The sequence below is a fragment of the Centruroides sculpturatus genome, unplaced genomic scaffold (genome assembly GCF_000671375.1).
Source record: "Centruroides sculpturatus isolate CEXI.00-Female unplaced genomic scaffold, Cexi_2.0 scaffold198, whole genome shotgun sequence".
NCBI classification, from domain to species: Eukaryota; Metazoa; Arthropoda; class Arachnida; order Scorpiones; family Buthidae; genus Centruroides; species Centruroides sculpturatus.
This window is the reverse complement of record NW_019384454.1, coordinates 601488-618235: the sequence shown is the minus strand read 5'-3', so window position 1 is coordinate 618235 and position 16748 is coordinate 601488. Positions and strand designations below refer to the sequence as shown.

At 25.4% G+C, this 16748-nt stretch overlaps 1 protein-coding gene across 2 annotated transcripts in view; it reads right to left on the bottom strand.

Annotated features, from left to right (window-relative positions):
* The window catches only part of LOC111620635 (Kv channel-interacting protein 1-like), a 39301-nt gene extending 24047 nt beyond the window's left edge, over positions 1–15254 (bottom strand). The window contains exon 1 of one of the 2 annotated variants that reach the window (XM_023362609.1): positions 14758–15254. In XM_023362609.1, coding sequence (XP_023218377.1) covers positions 14758–14932 — 175 coding nt within the window. In that variant the 5' untranslated portion in view covers positions 14933–15254. The remainder of the gene's footprint in view (positions 1–14757) is intronic. The other variant, XM_023362608.1, reaches the window with a different exon arrangement.
* Positions 15255–16748: the final 1494 nt, after the last annotated feature.

The window sequence follows — 16748 nt, the reverse complement described above, 5'->3', positions numbered from 1 at the left end:
TCTTAATAAGAATATTCATAAAAGAAAGTTCTTAAAAAATAAAAATAAAGTAGAATATCTTACGTAAACTTTGGTTAAGACCCGTTTATCTTGACCTGTCTTACGAATTTCCGCATTTTATTTTTAAAATTCTAAGCCGAATTGTACATCAGTGAATTTATATGCACATTTCCCAAATATAAATTTTAATATTGTCATAAATAATTTTATTATATTTGAGAAAAATGTAAAAACACAGACAAAAAAGATTTAGATGTCTGCAAAAAATTTATTTTATTTTATTTTTATAAAGTGTCGAAGGACGCAAAGAGCAGATTACAATCTATACAATTTATATAATTAAAATCATTTTTTGTTCGATTCGTATAACCGTTTTTATAATTTGCATAAAGTGTATATTAAATTTTAAGCTTAACTATTTGAAAGATTTTCTTACGTGAAATATGTTAGTAATAAAGATCCCCTATAGGACCTTCGTCGTTATAGCACATTACGACAATAGTAATTCTGGAGATGCCGACACGAAAACCTCCTAAATTTCCTTAACTGCCGCTACTCACCAACGTGTCTAGCCAATCTCTTCGAAACAGAAAGATTCCTATACCTTCTAAGCAACAAGTAAATTGTTTTAGTATCGGGTTGCGAAGTACGATTAAATAAAGAAACGACCAGTGATAAAAGATTTTGCCTAAGATCTACATACAACCTATTAAAAATTAAGTACTTTTTCATTATCGTTTTTACTTTATTTCATGATTTAAATCAGACATTAGATTTAATAAATATGACAAATCTCTATATGATAACCTTTCTAAAATGATTTTAAAGGATTTTTAACTTTAGTATTTTATTTCCTTTATTCCTTCCACCCCGAGGGCACTGATAAAGCATTTTTCATACCCATTGCGGATCCAACAAAGCCCACGATAGGATTGACCGGTGGCGAGGGACGGGAACCGACTACAAAAAATTTCTGGAGAATCGCTGGCAGATTTGATTCCAGATCCCCCAGAGCCATATGCTGACTCCTTAACCGTCTCCGCCATTCGGTCATCCGTCTTTTTATGTTATTTTAAGTAAGTTTTGAGGACCCTTTAAAATGTTCTTGAAAATTGTCTAACTATACTACATAAATTTATCTTTGCCGTTTTCACTTCAATATTATAACTTTTGAAAATCAAATTACAATGATACAACTTTTTAAAAAACCGAATTTTTTAAATTTAAAGTATATAAGTCAAAACACATTATTTTTTCTATTCTTTCGTCATTTTATTATTTTCATATACTTTCGTCAACAATTCCATAAACGTAACGAAATAAATATACAACAACAACATTCAAACCTCTTTCAAAAAGTTTTTAATTAAATAGTTTGTATTTTGTTATATTGAAATGTGGAATAGTCGTTTCCTTATATAAAAGAATAAATATATTTTTCTTGCTTGACAAATTAAAATCAAACTCATAAAAAAGTTTAAAATTATTTTATAAAGTGAAAAGTTAATAACATTTTTATCAATCGAAATATTAATTTTGGACAAACATTTAAATATGTTGAAAACAGTAAAAAATTATTATTTCTATTTTATGAATTGTTGAATATGAAGATTTAACGAATTTAAATTAACTTATCAGTTTTATAAAATGAATAAAACATAAGAATTAAATGATAAAAATTTATACAGATTTTGATAAATTAATAATTAACATAATTTTTTTATTACTAAACCGGAATGAAATTAAACAAATAAATCGTCTCGTTATACAAGCCTAAATATATATTTCATGCAAATTATAAATATAAATTATTTTGAAAACAACCAGTTGAAGCGTATAAATAAAATATAATTTATGTTTCAAATATTCTTATAACAAATATAGGCTATTGTAGTAACAAGAATCAAATATTTTACAGAAAAAAGGGGGGAAAGTAAAATATACGAAAACAATTTTTTTAATTAAAATATATTAAAAATATACATATTTAGATTACATCATTAGAAAATTATAACGAAAATTTAAAATATATATTTAATAAAATATAAATATTAAATCGTTAAACACGTTGAAAGAGTATAAAGAATATAATTTTGTTTATAATACTTTTATATTATAATGTATATCGCAAACGAAGAGCAATAGAAGATTCTACTATAAAAAATTATAATATTAAAATTACCACAAAATATTAATATTACATAAAACTTTAAGCATTTCTTTCATCAATATCCGTCAGATTTCGAATCACGTCAAAGAGCATCGCACGCTGATGACTATACGTTTCATATCTTAATGGTCTTTCCTTTTTGTTATTTTCGTTAAAACACGCATATATTAAAATATTTTCTTATTTCAACCGAAACAAAAAAGAAATACAGAGAAACTATAAACGTGTTAGGCGTATGAATTTCAACATGCAAGTTGTAACAGAACTTGGAGATAACTGAAGTTTTAAAATCATGAATAAAAGATAAATATTAGAACAATGATTAGCTATATTTGTTGGGAGAAATGTAAGAAAAATGAGAGATTTTGAAATAAAAAAGACTAATCACACTATGTTTAGATATCAACAATATAAGATGCTAAAAGAGAAAGTAAGATACATTACACTGAACGGTATCTTCTTATTGATACTGTAAAACTAAATTTACAGTAAAATATATATTTTTTAATAAAGTTTGATAAAAGTAAATATGAAAAAAAAATTTATATTATTATAACATATTTAAAATGTTATAGCTATTAAATATTCATTCAGTTGGTATGTTTATACACAAGTATAGAGAGTTTAGCATTTTAAATTAAAGGGCGTTTCCATGTAACTTAATAAAAATTTTTTCTGATTTGAGATAAAATTAATAAAGCTGACTTTTAATAAAGAATGCCAATTAAAAGTATTATTTAATACTATACCAGAGTATGTTAAAATTATGTTAATACTTAAGTAAAAAAAATTATATTTTATTTTCTCTTTTGTGTGTTGATAACAATGGACAAGTTAAAACCTACATAAATAATATTCCATATTTGATAAATGTTTTGGAGTTAAATGTTTATTAATGTTGAATAAATAGTTTTTCTATTTAAGTGTTAACATAATTTTGACATATTCTGCATTTTAATATTATAAAGAACATTTTCATATTTATCTGTGTACAAGTTAGTTTTCAACTAAATTCATCTTTCAAACGCTTTTAATGTAAAATTTTTGTTTTTTATTCTGTAAATATAGAGAAAAAATCAAAATTTTTTCTTTAGAAAAATGAATAATTTAAACAATTTCTTCATAAATTTAATTTTAGTAAAACGTTAAACACATTATAATAAATTTACAAACATTAAATAATTTAAGAAAAAAAATTAATCGATTTATTTTATCGATTAAAAAGAATATAAATTAATGTATTGTATTCGTATTTATTTATTTACAAAATTTTCCCTGAATTCAAAGAATATTCGGATAAATAATGCCAGGAGTATGCCTTTACAACATTCTTCATGGCTTTATTAATAAGGTAACGAGCAATAGTGCAAAGGTGAGACAACAGGAAAGAATACCTTTAGGTTACAAATGGGTTAACAATAAGAATGGAAAAGTCATTAACTCGTAATTTATTTCTTATAGAGATGAGGAACTTTAACATTTAAATGTCAAAAGAAAATTTTAAAACATTTCTTTAATTAATTATTGATAATTATAACATACGAATATGTTCGTTCATTAGATTAATTTTATAATTACAGGCGATTAAAAGTCAACATTCTTATTGTAATATTATAAATCACTTATAAGTAAATACTTCTGGAGAAATTAGAGAATCAAGTAAATAAACTGATCTGTAAGAGTTAATTCATAAATATTTAATGATATAAGAAAATAAAACGCTTTATTTTTACCAAAATTGTTGTTTTAAATATGATTTTTCATTTTAATCTCTATATCTAGATTAATTTTATAATTACAGGCGATTAAAAGTCAACATTCTTATTGTAATATTATAAATCACTTATAAGTAAATACTTCTGGAGAAATTAGAGAATCAAGTAAATAAACTGATCTGTAAGAGTTAATTCATAAATATTTAATGATATAAGAAAATAACATGCTTTATTTTTACCAAAATTGTTGTTTTAAATATGATTTTTCATTTTAATCTCTATATCTAGATAGATAATTGTCAAGTTATTGTATTCATTATTTTCTGTTGAAATGGAAAGCGGAATTTACAATAGAAAATATGAAACATTAGATTAAACAATTTTTGGGAGACAATAGAAATAAATAATGAAAATTCACTAAATATTCAAAGTATTTTAATGTTATAGCGTAAAAGAACTACGATTAACTACTAGAGAAAATAAATTTAGAAGTAAATAAAATAAAATAAGTAATTACTGAAAAATAGATTAAAAACTGTACAAAGAAATAGACTGTACTGTACATATTCATTTTTAAATACTTAAGTATTTATTAATTTCTATCAAGTTATTCATTGATTCAGATTTAACATATTCAGATCAAGAAATAAATATTCTGTTTTTTAAACAAATTCATTAAAAAATAAAATAAAATAAAGTTTGATATTAAGATTTCGATATTGAATTGAAAAAACTAATTTAAATTTATTAAAGTTTTCATTTTTTTATCATACAGTTGCATCAAACTATCTGTAAATCATTTACGTCCTTTGAAAAATAAACATAATAATAAAATACAACAGACTTAAAGAAAATTAATGCACGGAGGAGTTTGGTTTAAGCAGAACAATAATAATTTCTCCGGCCGAAGCAAGAAAAATCGTTATATTTATCAGAAAACAAAAATTAAAATACTGAAATATTAGAAACTTTGTTACATGATTATTAAATAAAATATAATTTTCTAATATTTGTCTACTCGTGCATTATAACACGAATTATCAAAATTTTATGTATTTAAAACTTCGTAACTTAGCAGCGAATCTAAAATTAAAGGACATAAATTACAATTAATACTAAGAAAATTGAATTTCTAAATATACGTAGAATACTAAGAACATTAAAATGGTACGGTACATATTTACAAATTCTAAATAATTGATTCGTTACCATCGACAAATTTCGGTATCATTTCTAATATCTTTACAATTCATTAATTTCACTGAAAATACTAATCCTGTTACACCAAGTTATCAGGGTTCTGTTCATCTCTGTTAATAATCTTATTTGGCCAGAAGTATCGACTTTCGATCCATCTAAATCGAAACATTATCTCGCTCTTCCTCTTCTCTTTGACGAATTTATATAATTTTCAACGAATATTTATTTAAACGACAGTTTAAAAAATATATTTTNTAAAAGTCAACATTCTTATTGTAATATTATAAATCACTTATAAGTAAATACTTCTGGAGAAATTAGAGAATCAAGTAAATAAACTGATCTGTAAGAGTTAATTCATAAATATTTAATGATATAAGAAAATAAAACGCTTTATTTTTACCAAAATTGTTGTTTTAAATATGATTTTTCATTTTAATCTCTATATCTAGATAGATAATTGTCAAGTTATTGTATTCATTATTTTCTGTTGAAATGGAAAGCGGAATTTACAATAGAAAATATGAAACATTAGATTAAACAATTTTTGGGAGACAATAGAAATAAATAATGAAAATTCACTAAATATTCAAAGTATTTTAATGTTATAGCGTAAAAGAACTACGATTAACTACTAGAGAAAATAAATTTAGAAGTAAATAAAATAAAATAAATAATTACTGAAAAATAGATTAAAAACTGTACAAAGAAATAGACTGTACTGTACATATTCATTTTAAAATACTTAAGTATTTATTAATTTCTATCAAGTTATTCATTGATTCAGATTTAACATATTCAGATCAAGAAATAAATATTCTGTTTTTTAAACAAATTCATTAAAAAATAAAATAAAATAAAGTTTGATATTAAGATTTCGATATTGAATTGAAAAAACTAATTTAAATTTATTAAAGTTTTCATTTTTTTATCATACAGTTGCATCAAACTATCTGTAAATCATTTACGTCCTTTGAAAAATAAACATAATAATAAAATACAACAGACTTAAAGAAAATTAATGCACGGAGGAGTTTGGTTTAAGCAGAACAATAATAATTTCTCCGGCCGAAGCAAGAAAAATCGTTATATTTATCAGAAAACAAAAATTAAAATACTGAAATATTAGAAACTTTGTTACATGATTATTAAATAAAATATAATTTTCTAATATTTGTCTACTCGTGCATTATAACACGAATTATCAAAATTTTATGTATTTAAAACTTCGTAACTTAGCAGCGAATCTAAAATTAAAGGACATAAATTACAATTAATACTAAGAAAATTGAATTTCTAAATATACGTAGAATACTAAGAACATTAAAATGGTACGGTACATATTTACAAATTCTAAATAATTGATTCGTTACCATCGACAAATTTCGGTATCATTTCTAATATCTTTACAATTCATTAATTTCACTGAAAATACTAATCCTGTTACACCAAGTTATCAGGGTTCTGTTCATCTCTGTTAATAATCTTATTTGGCCAGAAGTATCGACTTTCGATCCATCTAAATCGAAACATTATCTCGCTCTTCCTCTTCTCTTTGACGAATTTATATAATTTTCAACGAATATTTATTTAAACGACAGTTTAAAAAATATATTTTAAAATTAAAATTTATAATTAATTTTAGAAAGGTTTCAAATGATTAATTTTAAGAAGAGAAATTTTCTTAATTTTATCGATTCTTTTAGATCGGAAGCAGTTCTCTTCAATTTTGACGTTTATAAACATTTAAAAATTTTATATTAATATTATAATATCGATTATAATAAGTTACTAATCTCAGTTTAATCGATGTTCCTTGTAATCATATTTTTCTTGTTTGATATTATAAAACCGAACACGATCTAACTACTGAACACAAAGAAAATTAATGCATATCAAATTTAATATTAATTTTTCAGAATTTAATATTTATGTTTTATAGAAAACTAATCTTTGAATATTTATATAAATCGTCAAAGATTAATTTTCTATAAATATTTTTATAAAAAGATTGATTTTTCTAAATAGAAATATGAATCAAAACCAAATACTTTTGTTAAGTAAATTATCTTTCAAATTTATTTTATTTTGTTAAATCGATTTTATAAATATCTTTGTCAACAATTTTAAAATATTCTACCGACTTATATTTTTATTATAAAGTAAGATTTTAAATAAATATTCAATAATATATTTATTTATAAATAAAAAGCTTTAAGACGAAAGGACGCGTATATCATTCTCTTTAAATACCTTCTTAAATAAATCTTGTGATAAACACGATGTCGTATTTACTTATAGGTTTTGTAACTTACGAAATAAATAATAAAAGAATTTATATGTGAACGTTGTAAAATATTCAGAAGCGCTTCTGTTTCTCGGTTCATAACAGAATAGAATTTTAATACGAGTGGAGTAGAATCGACAAAGATGACATTATTTTGATAAAAATGCTCTCTTTATAGCGTGTTCCTTGTTATAAGTTTCTGTTATTAGCTTTTCACGTTATTCCCTGAGGATATTTCTTGTCTATGCTCCATTAAACATTGATCCCCAATTATAATTCTGCTTTGCTTATTTGTTCCAAAGATGTACTGTACAGTACGAGTCGATTTTTACCGAATACACTTTAATACAAAAATACATTATTTAATATATAAACAAGCGTAACCGAATAAAAATAATTGTTTTAAATTTTAATATTTTAAAATTATATTTGAATTCTTCATACAAAACGATTTTAGTCAAATTAATTTTAATTATTTTACTTTCTAGCTATTTCTTATTGCTATATTAATTTTGACTCGTTCGACTTTCAAATTTAATATATTTTTTTATTTATTTTCTTAATAAAATTACGTTTAATTTTTTTCGATAATTTCGAATTTTATTTTATTTTTTAATATAGAAATTGAATTTTTAATACAATTAATGTTTATATAGGATTAAAAAAGTTTCGTAATTATTTTATTTTTATAGATGCTAACAAATTAAATTTTTTCCAACAAGAAAAAAAAATAAATAAAAATTTAAATTTCAAAATAAAAAAACAAATTAAGTGGGTTATTATAAACCTTATCGTNGTAAATAAAATATGAAAGTTCACTTGCTGTTTCGCTTTATAATATCCAAAGTTAGAGCTAATCTACAAATGTAAAACTAATAATAATACTCTGCATTATTTTTCGGTAATATAAAATTCAACGTTTACCTTTCATTATCAGCGATGCGGTATAGGAATCGGATCCAGCAGAATTTGATACAATACAAGTATAATTTCCAATATTCTCTGTTTTTACTGAAGGGAGAATTAAAACCGAATTTAATATTCTTATTTTTTGTATTTGTATTACATAAATGAATATTTCAAATTAAATATAAAATTGTCTCTTTAAAAATTTTTAAATTTAAAAAAAATTTATAAAAATTTAAGAATTTCTTTCTTCTCTTTTTCCATTTGAATCTATCAATTATCTTAATAGGATGAATCTATTAGATTTATTCGTAAAAAGTTTCTGCTTTAATGTATTTAATTAATATTAAAAAAATAAATAAAAGTAATTTTATTGTCTAAATATTTCAGATTTGAATATAGAAAAAACATTAATAAATGATTTAAAATTTTTTCAAATTCGAGTAAATATTATTTAAGTTTTTTTAAAGCTAAAATTTATTATTTTTTTAAATCTCCTTTTTAAAACTTATAAACAAGATACAAAAGTTATTTTTAAGCTTATTTCAAGATAGACGTAAGCTTATTTCCATGTTTCAAGAAATAGAAACTAAAAGAAAAAATGTTGCTCGTATAAAAAGTGCTATTTAACAATAAAGCAATGAAAAAAATGACATTAAATTGGTTTACTAGCGAGTAAGAAGACTTTGATCTTAAAAATATTCAACTTCTATCGAGAATAATTCTAGAAACTATCAATAGAATAAAAAATATTAGGTTCATAAAATTGTGTATTGACAATTCTATGAATTATTTTAATTCATTTAATCAGATTTATATGAAATAATAAACTACGTAACTTATAAATTATATTTTCAGCTTGATATAGGCCTATATTATACAATAATTTATTTAAATAGTAAATAATAAAGGATATTTATTACGATTTCTTAAACATATTGAAATGCTTTAATTATAATTTGTCAAAATAATTATTAAACAAGCCGAAATTTATATAACATGTAACAGATAATAATAATAATAAAAGTTCATTTTTATAGGTTTAATTTATACGAATTATTGGATACTATAGAATTTTTCAAATGAAATCACTCAATGCAAATTGAAATCGCATTCTTGAAATATATCACGTGAAAATGCACCACGAAATTATAATTTAAATTATAAAAATTAGTCATCCTTCAGATCAAAGTAAATTCGATTTTAAGTAGACAAGAGAAAAACGATCTTTCGACTCATTACATATGCTGAGTTGCATTTTTCGTTTGAATTCTCAAGAATAATTTTTTGAAATTTACTTTGAAATATCTTTTGATGATATTTTTTTAATAGAAACATTTTTAAGAGTAAAAACAGCATTATACGAGGGACTTTGATTAGTTTAAAAGATCTTCTTTATCTTTTTCAAATATTATTTTTAAATGAATTTTGACAATATGAAAAACTTTGTAATTTTAGAAAATTTTTTTTAATATTACTAATTACTCCATGAGCTTAGCTACTTATTAATAATCCTACTATTAAATTTATTTCTTTAATTCGTACTTAAGTTGTAGATATTCTAAGCATACTAAATAATAAAATATGATGACAACAATCAAAATTTCTTATATACAAATACGTGTGTTATAATTCCAATTAACTTATAAATTTAAAGAAAAAAACATTTTATGAATTATGTAAACTGGACTATATTTAAACTACAGAAAATGTTAAACCAATAAATCGATACATTTAGTTTCTTTCCCCTTAGAGAGAGAAAATTCAGAAATTCTCCGAACATTTAAAAAGCAATTTTGAAATCATTTTTAAACTTTACGTAACAAAATTAATATTTAATTATTGAACTGATGAAAATGTACTAAAAATATAATGTTAACTTAGGGAATGAATCTTAATAACGTTAGGTATTTTTGACAATAAGTAGATATTATACATCAATTCAACTATACACACGAGAATTAAAGAAGGAGAGTTTATAGACTGAAACCTTCTTCAATTGGAATTGCATCGAATAAAATGCCATCAAGAGAGTTGTAAATAAACAGAAACCATTTAAGTATTGCCATTGATGCGTTTAAAATAAAATATTAACTTTAATGAAGCTGATAATGATTTACTTTTAACTCATTATAAATGGAAGGTTCTTGTCTTAACTTTGCTAACAAAACTTTCTTCGAGAAACCGAATAGCCTGGCGTCTAAACTATGTCTTCTCCATAACGAGCAGCGATTGAAGGCTCCTATGAATAATTTTGTGGCAAAAGGCAGGTAAGAGGAAACCCCACGAGTGTTCTACGCACGAAGGATCGTATATCATCCTATTAGCCCCACAATTATCCTTTAACAGACAAAGACAGATGGGGAATTGACAAAAAAAGTAATCATTTTTACCTTATCTAGAAGTTGGAAAAATCTTAAACTGGCAACGTTATAAGACAGCTTGTTTCTCTAATAGTGTAATTTTGATAGCAGTTTCGATGGTCTAACGATTGTGCATTAGAATTAATTAGATTCGTTTATCTATAAGTTAATCTAGATAAAACATTTAGAAATTTTTTCTTTAATACATTACTCGTAATCATTTGGATTAATAGATGGAAAGATGACTTTTACGACCTCCGAAAGCTTTAAGCTGATCGGCTTATGACGTAGTTATAACTTTCTAAATGATCGAACTCAACTTATCAGAAAGATAAAATTAACATTTTTGTTTTCGAAGGTTTTCGATCAACAAAAATATAAAAATTGGTTCTCCATGCCCTTATCTTAACTATTTTCGTTATTGTTTGTATTTTGATTTATAATCAATAGACTCGAATTAAAATGTGATAAAACATTTTCTCTTAACAAAAATTTAATCGTATGAAAAATCTTTTTACTAATTCTTCATTCAGTCTGATAGAAAATTACGGCATGAAAATCAAGTTTCATTTTGTTTATGTCTTAACGAAATTTTAAATGCATTCTCATTTTTTTTCCAACGAATCGAATTAAAATTCATCTCACGAAAAATATAAAACTCCTGAAGTAAAAAGAATAGTGACTTTCAAACTTAGTAATTAAAGAAGTATTTTTTGCAGATTAGAAATGCCTAGTTGAAGTTGAAGTTTCTGGCTCTAAAGATAAACAGAAGATTATCCGGATATTCTTTCTTCGGCTTCTTTCGACGTTTATGAAATAATATTTGACAGAAGAGAGGATTCAATCATCATAAAATACAGCTCTTTCAAATAGTAATTTACTGACTAAAAAAAGAAATGCTTCAATTAACACCCAGAGAAATCGCATTTCCATCAATCCCGTGCTTTAGTTAATCCCAAAACTCTATCAACTTCGCTATCTCCATCCATTAATCTTTAGATATACACTAACAATAGACATTAAGGAGCAAATTATCTTCATTTAGAATAATTGCTATTCAAACGAAACCCTTTAGTCAAATTAATATTTGAATACTATCTTAAATATTTATTTTTCAGATTCTTAATATATCAAAGTCGTGATGATAATCTACGAAATATATTAAATAAGTTTTAGATTTAAAAAAGAATTATAAATAAAAACCAACGCAAAGTTATAATTACTTGTATTTAAACTCGAAGCATTTAATAAACAGAAAAATCCTTTTAGCGGAATTAAATTCTCTATACCAAAACGATAAAAAAAATCCAAATTAAAAATTGATCTAAAAGTATTGATATTTAAGATGTTTAATGGCTAAAATAATGATCACTATAATATTTAAAAAGTTATCGAGAATGTTTTATTTAAATTTATCTTCAATATTTAATTATTTATTAAGGTTTTGTACTCTAGATAGAATGGCTTCGAGGCAGATTTGTAATTAATGAAGTAGTCAAACAAAGTCGGAGCAAACATTATACTTTTAATTCTACTCGAGTTAATAAAGAAACCAAGTTGATTTTTCTGTTACGGTTATTTTAAAATAAATGCTTCTTACCAATGGAAAATGAGTAATAATACATGACAAAATATCTCTCTTTCCATAAATAAAATATCCATAAAAATAGCATTAAAGATATCACATTTCATACTTTCGAAGATCAAGTGGTGCAGCAAACCATCATAATTTACTCGCCCGAAATAAAAGGATGGTCTATCCATTAATGTTATCGGGCAATTTACCTGATGTTCAAGAATCTTTTTCGTCCCATTTTATTCAGATATCAAAAAAATGTTTGATCTTTAAAGCTTAAAATCCAGAACTGTATGGATATAAGAATGTTCAAGTAAAAATCCATTTATTATATTTGAACAATCAAGTTTTGAATGAATATGTATTTGAAGATTATGCTTCATAAACATATACAGTTGAAAATTAATAGGTTTTTGTATTAAATTTCCTTGCCTTTTTTACACAGGTAGTCGTTTGGTGCATGATATAGTAATTGGTGCATGATGCACCGTAATTACCCGGATAGTTGTAAGAGAAAGATAATAATTTGTGTGGCTAAAACATCCTAACATTGAATTAGAAGATGGTCTGCAAAGTTTGTATTGGAGATCTGATGGAAGAGCAAAAAACTCGTTAAACTTTGAACGGCAAAAATAAAACGGCAATGTTTTTTTCTTTCCATTAGATCTATAAAATTTTAAAGTTTCTTTCGATTTTATATTTATTATATATTTTATATTTTATAAATAGGTCCACCCTTAGACCATTTAGAATTTATTTTCAGATTAAAAATAACATGAATAAATATTACAATAACATTCACATGCCAAAAACTTTTTAATATACGATGTTTTAAATCATAGGCTATATATTATACGTTGACAATACTCGTTTAAGAAAAGTATTCGGCCATTTTACGACAATTTACCTTTATAGACAAAATAATGTCGAGTTTAATGGCTTTACGTCCAAAAAAATATCTAGGTAAGCCAAAAAATATAAGAAGAAATTCATTTCATATTACAAAAAAGGGGATCATTTATAGAGATTTTGATGAGACGATTTCTCACGAAAAGGGATTGTTTTGCTGGCTTTACTACCTTGACCTCGACCAATTCAGTTACGACAATAACATCGTCTTCTGGATCAATTCCAAAATCATTTGTTATTTTTACAAGGATTTCCCGTCCTTCAACTAGCAAAACTCGGAAAAATTGCATTAAACGTTTCGAATCAATGTCACTGAACTAGGTTATTATGTTTGAAGAGATGACATTCATTAATTTCAAAAAAAATTTCTAAATACTTGTATTTTATTCTTCTGGTATGTTCAGAAGAATAAAATACAAATATAATACTCGAGCTTTTTTTAAAAAAATGTTTTATAGTTGCATCGCAATCCCATCAAACATACGCCAGGCTTACAGAATCAGAGCTTTTTTGTCAATAACTTTTTATATAAATATATATATAATGTGCTTTTAACAAAGAATAGAAACGAACATTGACAAATATCCAGGTTAAAACAAGTTATAAGTATATTATTAGATGCCAGCAAAGATTCGGACATTTTAAAAATTCTTTCAAAAAATCTTTACGACGTTACACGAACGGATACAAATTCTCTATATTTTACTCGGACATGTAGTGAATTTCTGCATTTGAATGAAGTTAATATGTAAATATTGATAGAATGGAACACGAGAACATCACAAACGGAGTTTACATAAATTTCAGTTTTTCGACTTTAAACCCACTCTTATATTGATGATATAAACTACAAAATATACTTTTTTTATTTAATATTTGACTGAACTTTAAGATTCTTTTGAAAATCTGTATTGGAACACATACGAATGTCAATATACCATCCTCTTCTCAAAACACAACTTAACTAAAATTGCCATCTGGAATAATTTTGACGAGTGAAATAAGACAGTTAATTTTCTCTTCGGAGCATATTAAACATCTCACAAACTAAACATACGACTTAGGAAAATAAATGAATCTTTATCTAAAATAGAAACTGATACACAGTACCACAGCTTAAACTTTTATAAAAATTGCCGCTAAAGTTATTCTCACAAAAAACTAAAATACCTTTTTAAAGAAAATAAGCTTTAATTAATAATAATTTATAAAGTATTAAAAGGTGAAATATATGGCAAATTTTATATATTAATATATATATTATAAATTTATGGAAGAGTCTGCAAGTATTTAAATAAGTTAGGCATTTCTTCCAGTAATGCGTAGACACGCCATCCAATAAACTCATAAAATGCAAATATCGTGCGGTAATGAATTAAACTGTTGTTTATTATTGGCTTAAAAAAGAATTCCGGGACGTCGAGATGCTCGAAATCGATCGAGTGACGAATGTATACGATGCGTTCGGATATAAATATTATTTTTATTCCTGGATCTGTAGTTGCCAAGGTCGGGTACTTAATAGACTTAAACTTTACGAACGGAGAAAGAAAATGCAGTTTATGCGACTGGTGCATTTTAATTAGACGTAGATGAGTTATGGACGTTAGCGTTTACGTAATGGAACTTACCTCTGATTCCGCTCCAAGCTCTCCTAAACATATGCAACAGACGGCGATACAATCCCGTCTGACGTTCGTCCATCGGCGCCTTACAGCTGCCTTCTCGACGACAGTTGGGAATATCTTTTTCCGTCATGTCCACCAGGTTGTAACGGATCTGTTTAATGTTCTTGATACTAGTCATTGTTAGGTGCTGCCACCTGCGCAGACAGGTAAAAAGAACGAGGCAGGTATTCAGTCCCGAACGTCTCGCTTTTCAGTCATCGCAGCCAAAGCTGACGTGAAGGGAGAAAGAAGGTGCCTGTTGCTCGTTGCCTTGACGACCCGCGTGCGGCGAATCGCTGCCGTGTTCCTCGCCGACTGCACGTGTGGCTCCGTTCTTTCGCGCCGGCGCCATCCTAACGGCGCAATATCCACTCTGGCAACAACGTTTTAACCATGAAATCGTTCTCTGCCATTCTCCTTTCGTTTTCCTTTCGCGGGAAAAATAACTGCAGTTTTGTTCGTATCAATATCCTAGAAGAGAAAAAAATAGATAAAAATCGATGGAGTGTCGATGGCTACTCCATCATTCTTATCTTCCAAAGGAGATAAATGCCGTTAAATGCTACCATTCGAATGAACAGACCCGAGATTTCGTATTAAAAGCAATTTTCCCGAATTAAACTAAGCGTAAATTAATTATAAACAACTTCGAGGACTTAAGTCGGAGAGAGCTTTACGGTAGAATTTTCCACCGTACGCCGCTGTGTGAATAAATGCCAAACGTCGGATATTCTCTGTTAGAATGACATCTTTGTTTGTCTACGCGAAGGTTTCCGGAATATTGTTTATCTGATCAAGTGCTGAGCTACGCTAAAGTTATTCTTTAAAGATGAATAATGATCGATAATTAGATACCGCTCTAGCTTACTCTTCAAATTCATTAACGCTATTCATTCTCTACATCCATATACAGAATATAAGGATCGTTGCTTAAATATTTTTAAGTTCAAATTTAACTTTGAAAAGTATCTTTGACTTTAGAAGTTTCTACGAATTGATCAACCAGTGATTTCAAATTCGAACTTAGAATGTTTGGCAGTCGAAAATTTGAATTCTTTAGCCGATGATACTTTACTGTATTTTATTCGTAAACAATTTATTTTTAGACATGAATAGATATAAACATCTAAATGCTTTTACTAATTAAATTAAATACTAATTTAATAAAATGGAATTTCTTAAAAATATACCTGAAGTTAGTCGGTCTTATATGAAATATTTTGATTCGGTTACTGTAATTTCTACAGTTTGGTTTATAATAATTTTTAAATAATTAAATTATTAATATAATTTTAATTATTTTAATTAAAGTATATTTAGGCTTACATTACTGAAATAATAAGCATATATGTGTTTTTATGTTTATTAAATCGATTCGGATTTATAAAACATGTATTATACGAGTATATTGATAAAAGAAAGTTTTAATAACTTAACCAATGTTGTAGTCTGTGTAATTTAATGAAACATTTTTAGATTTAATAAAGACGTAGAATATCTTAAATCAAAATATATTTATCTTAAATAAACTTAATAATATCAATAGTAAAGATGTGAATTGTCGCGAATTATTTTTACTTAAGTTAAATGTTTATTCTAAATACAGTTTAGGAGCGAGCATTTACAATGCAATTTGCCTTCACTATTACAGCTGAGATAAAATACAAATAACTATTAAATTACGAAAACGAAAAATATATTTCGAAGAAGATCCTTCTCTACATCGCCATCCACTTTAGTGAACAGTACTGTACAGTACATAGGTGCAAGGGGAGATGTGAGGGATGCAAATGTCACAATAGTATAGACTAAATGTATTGTATCTTATCGATAAAACTGTAATCTAATAAGAGATGAAATGTAAAGTAATATAGTATATTTTAAGTAATATTGATAAGAATATTCAGATTTCACAGGGATTAATGCCATTTTTTTTCCTTTTTAACCAGCTATGA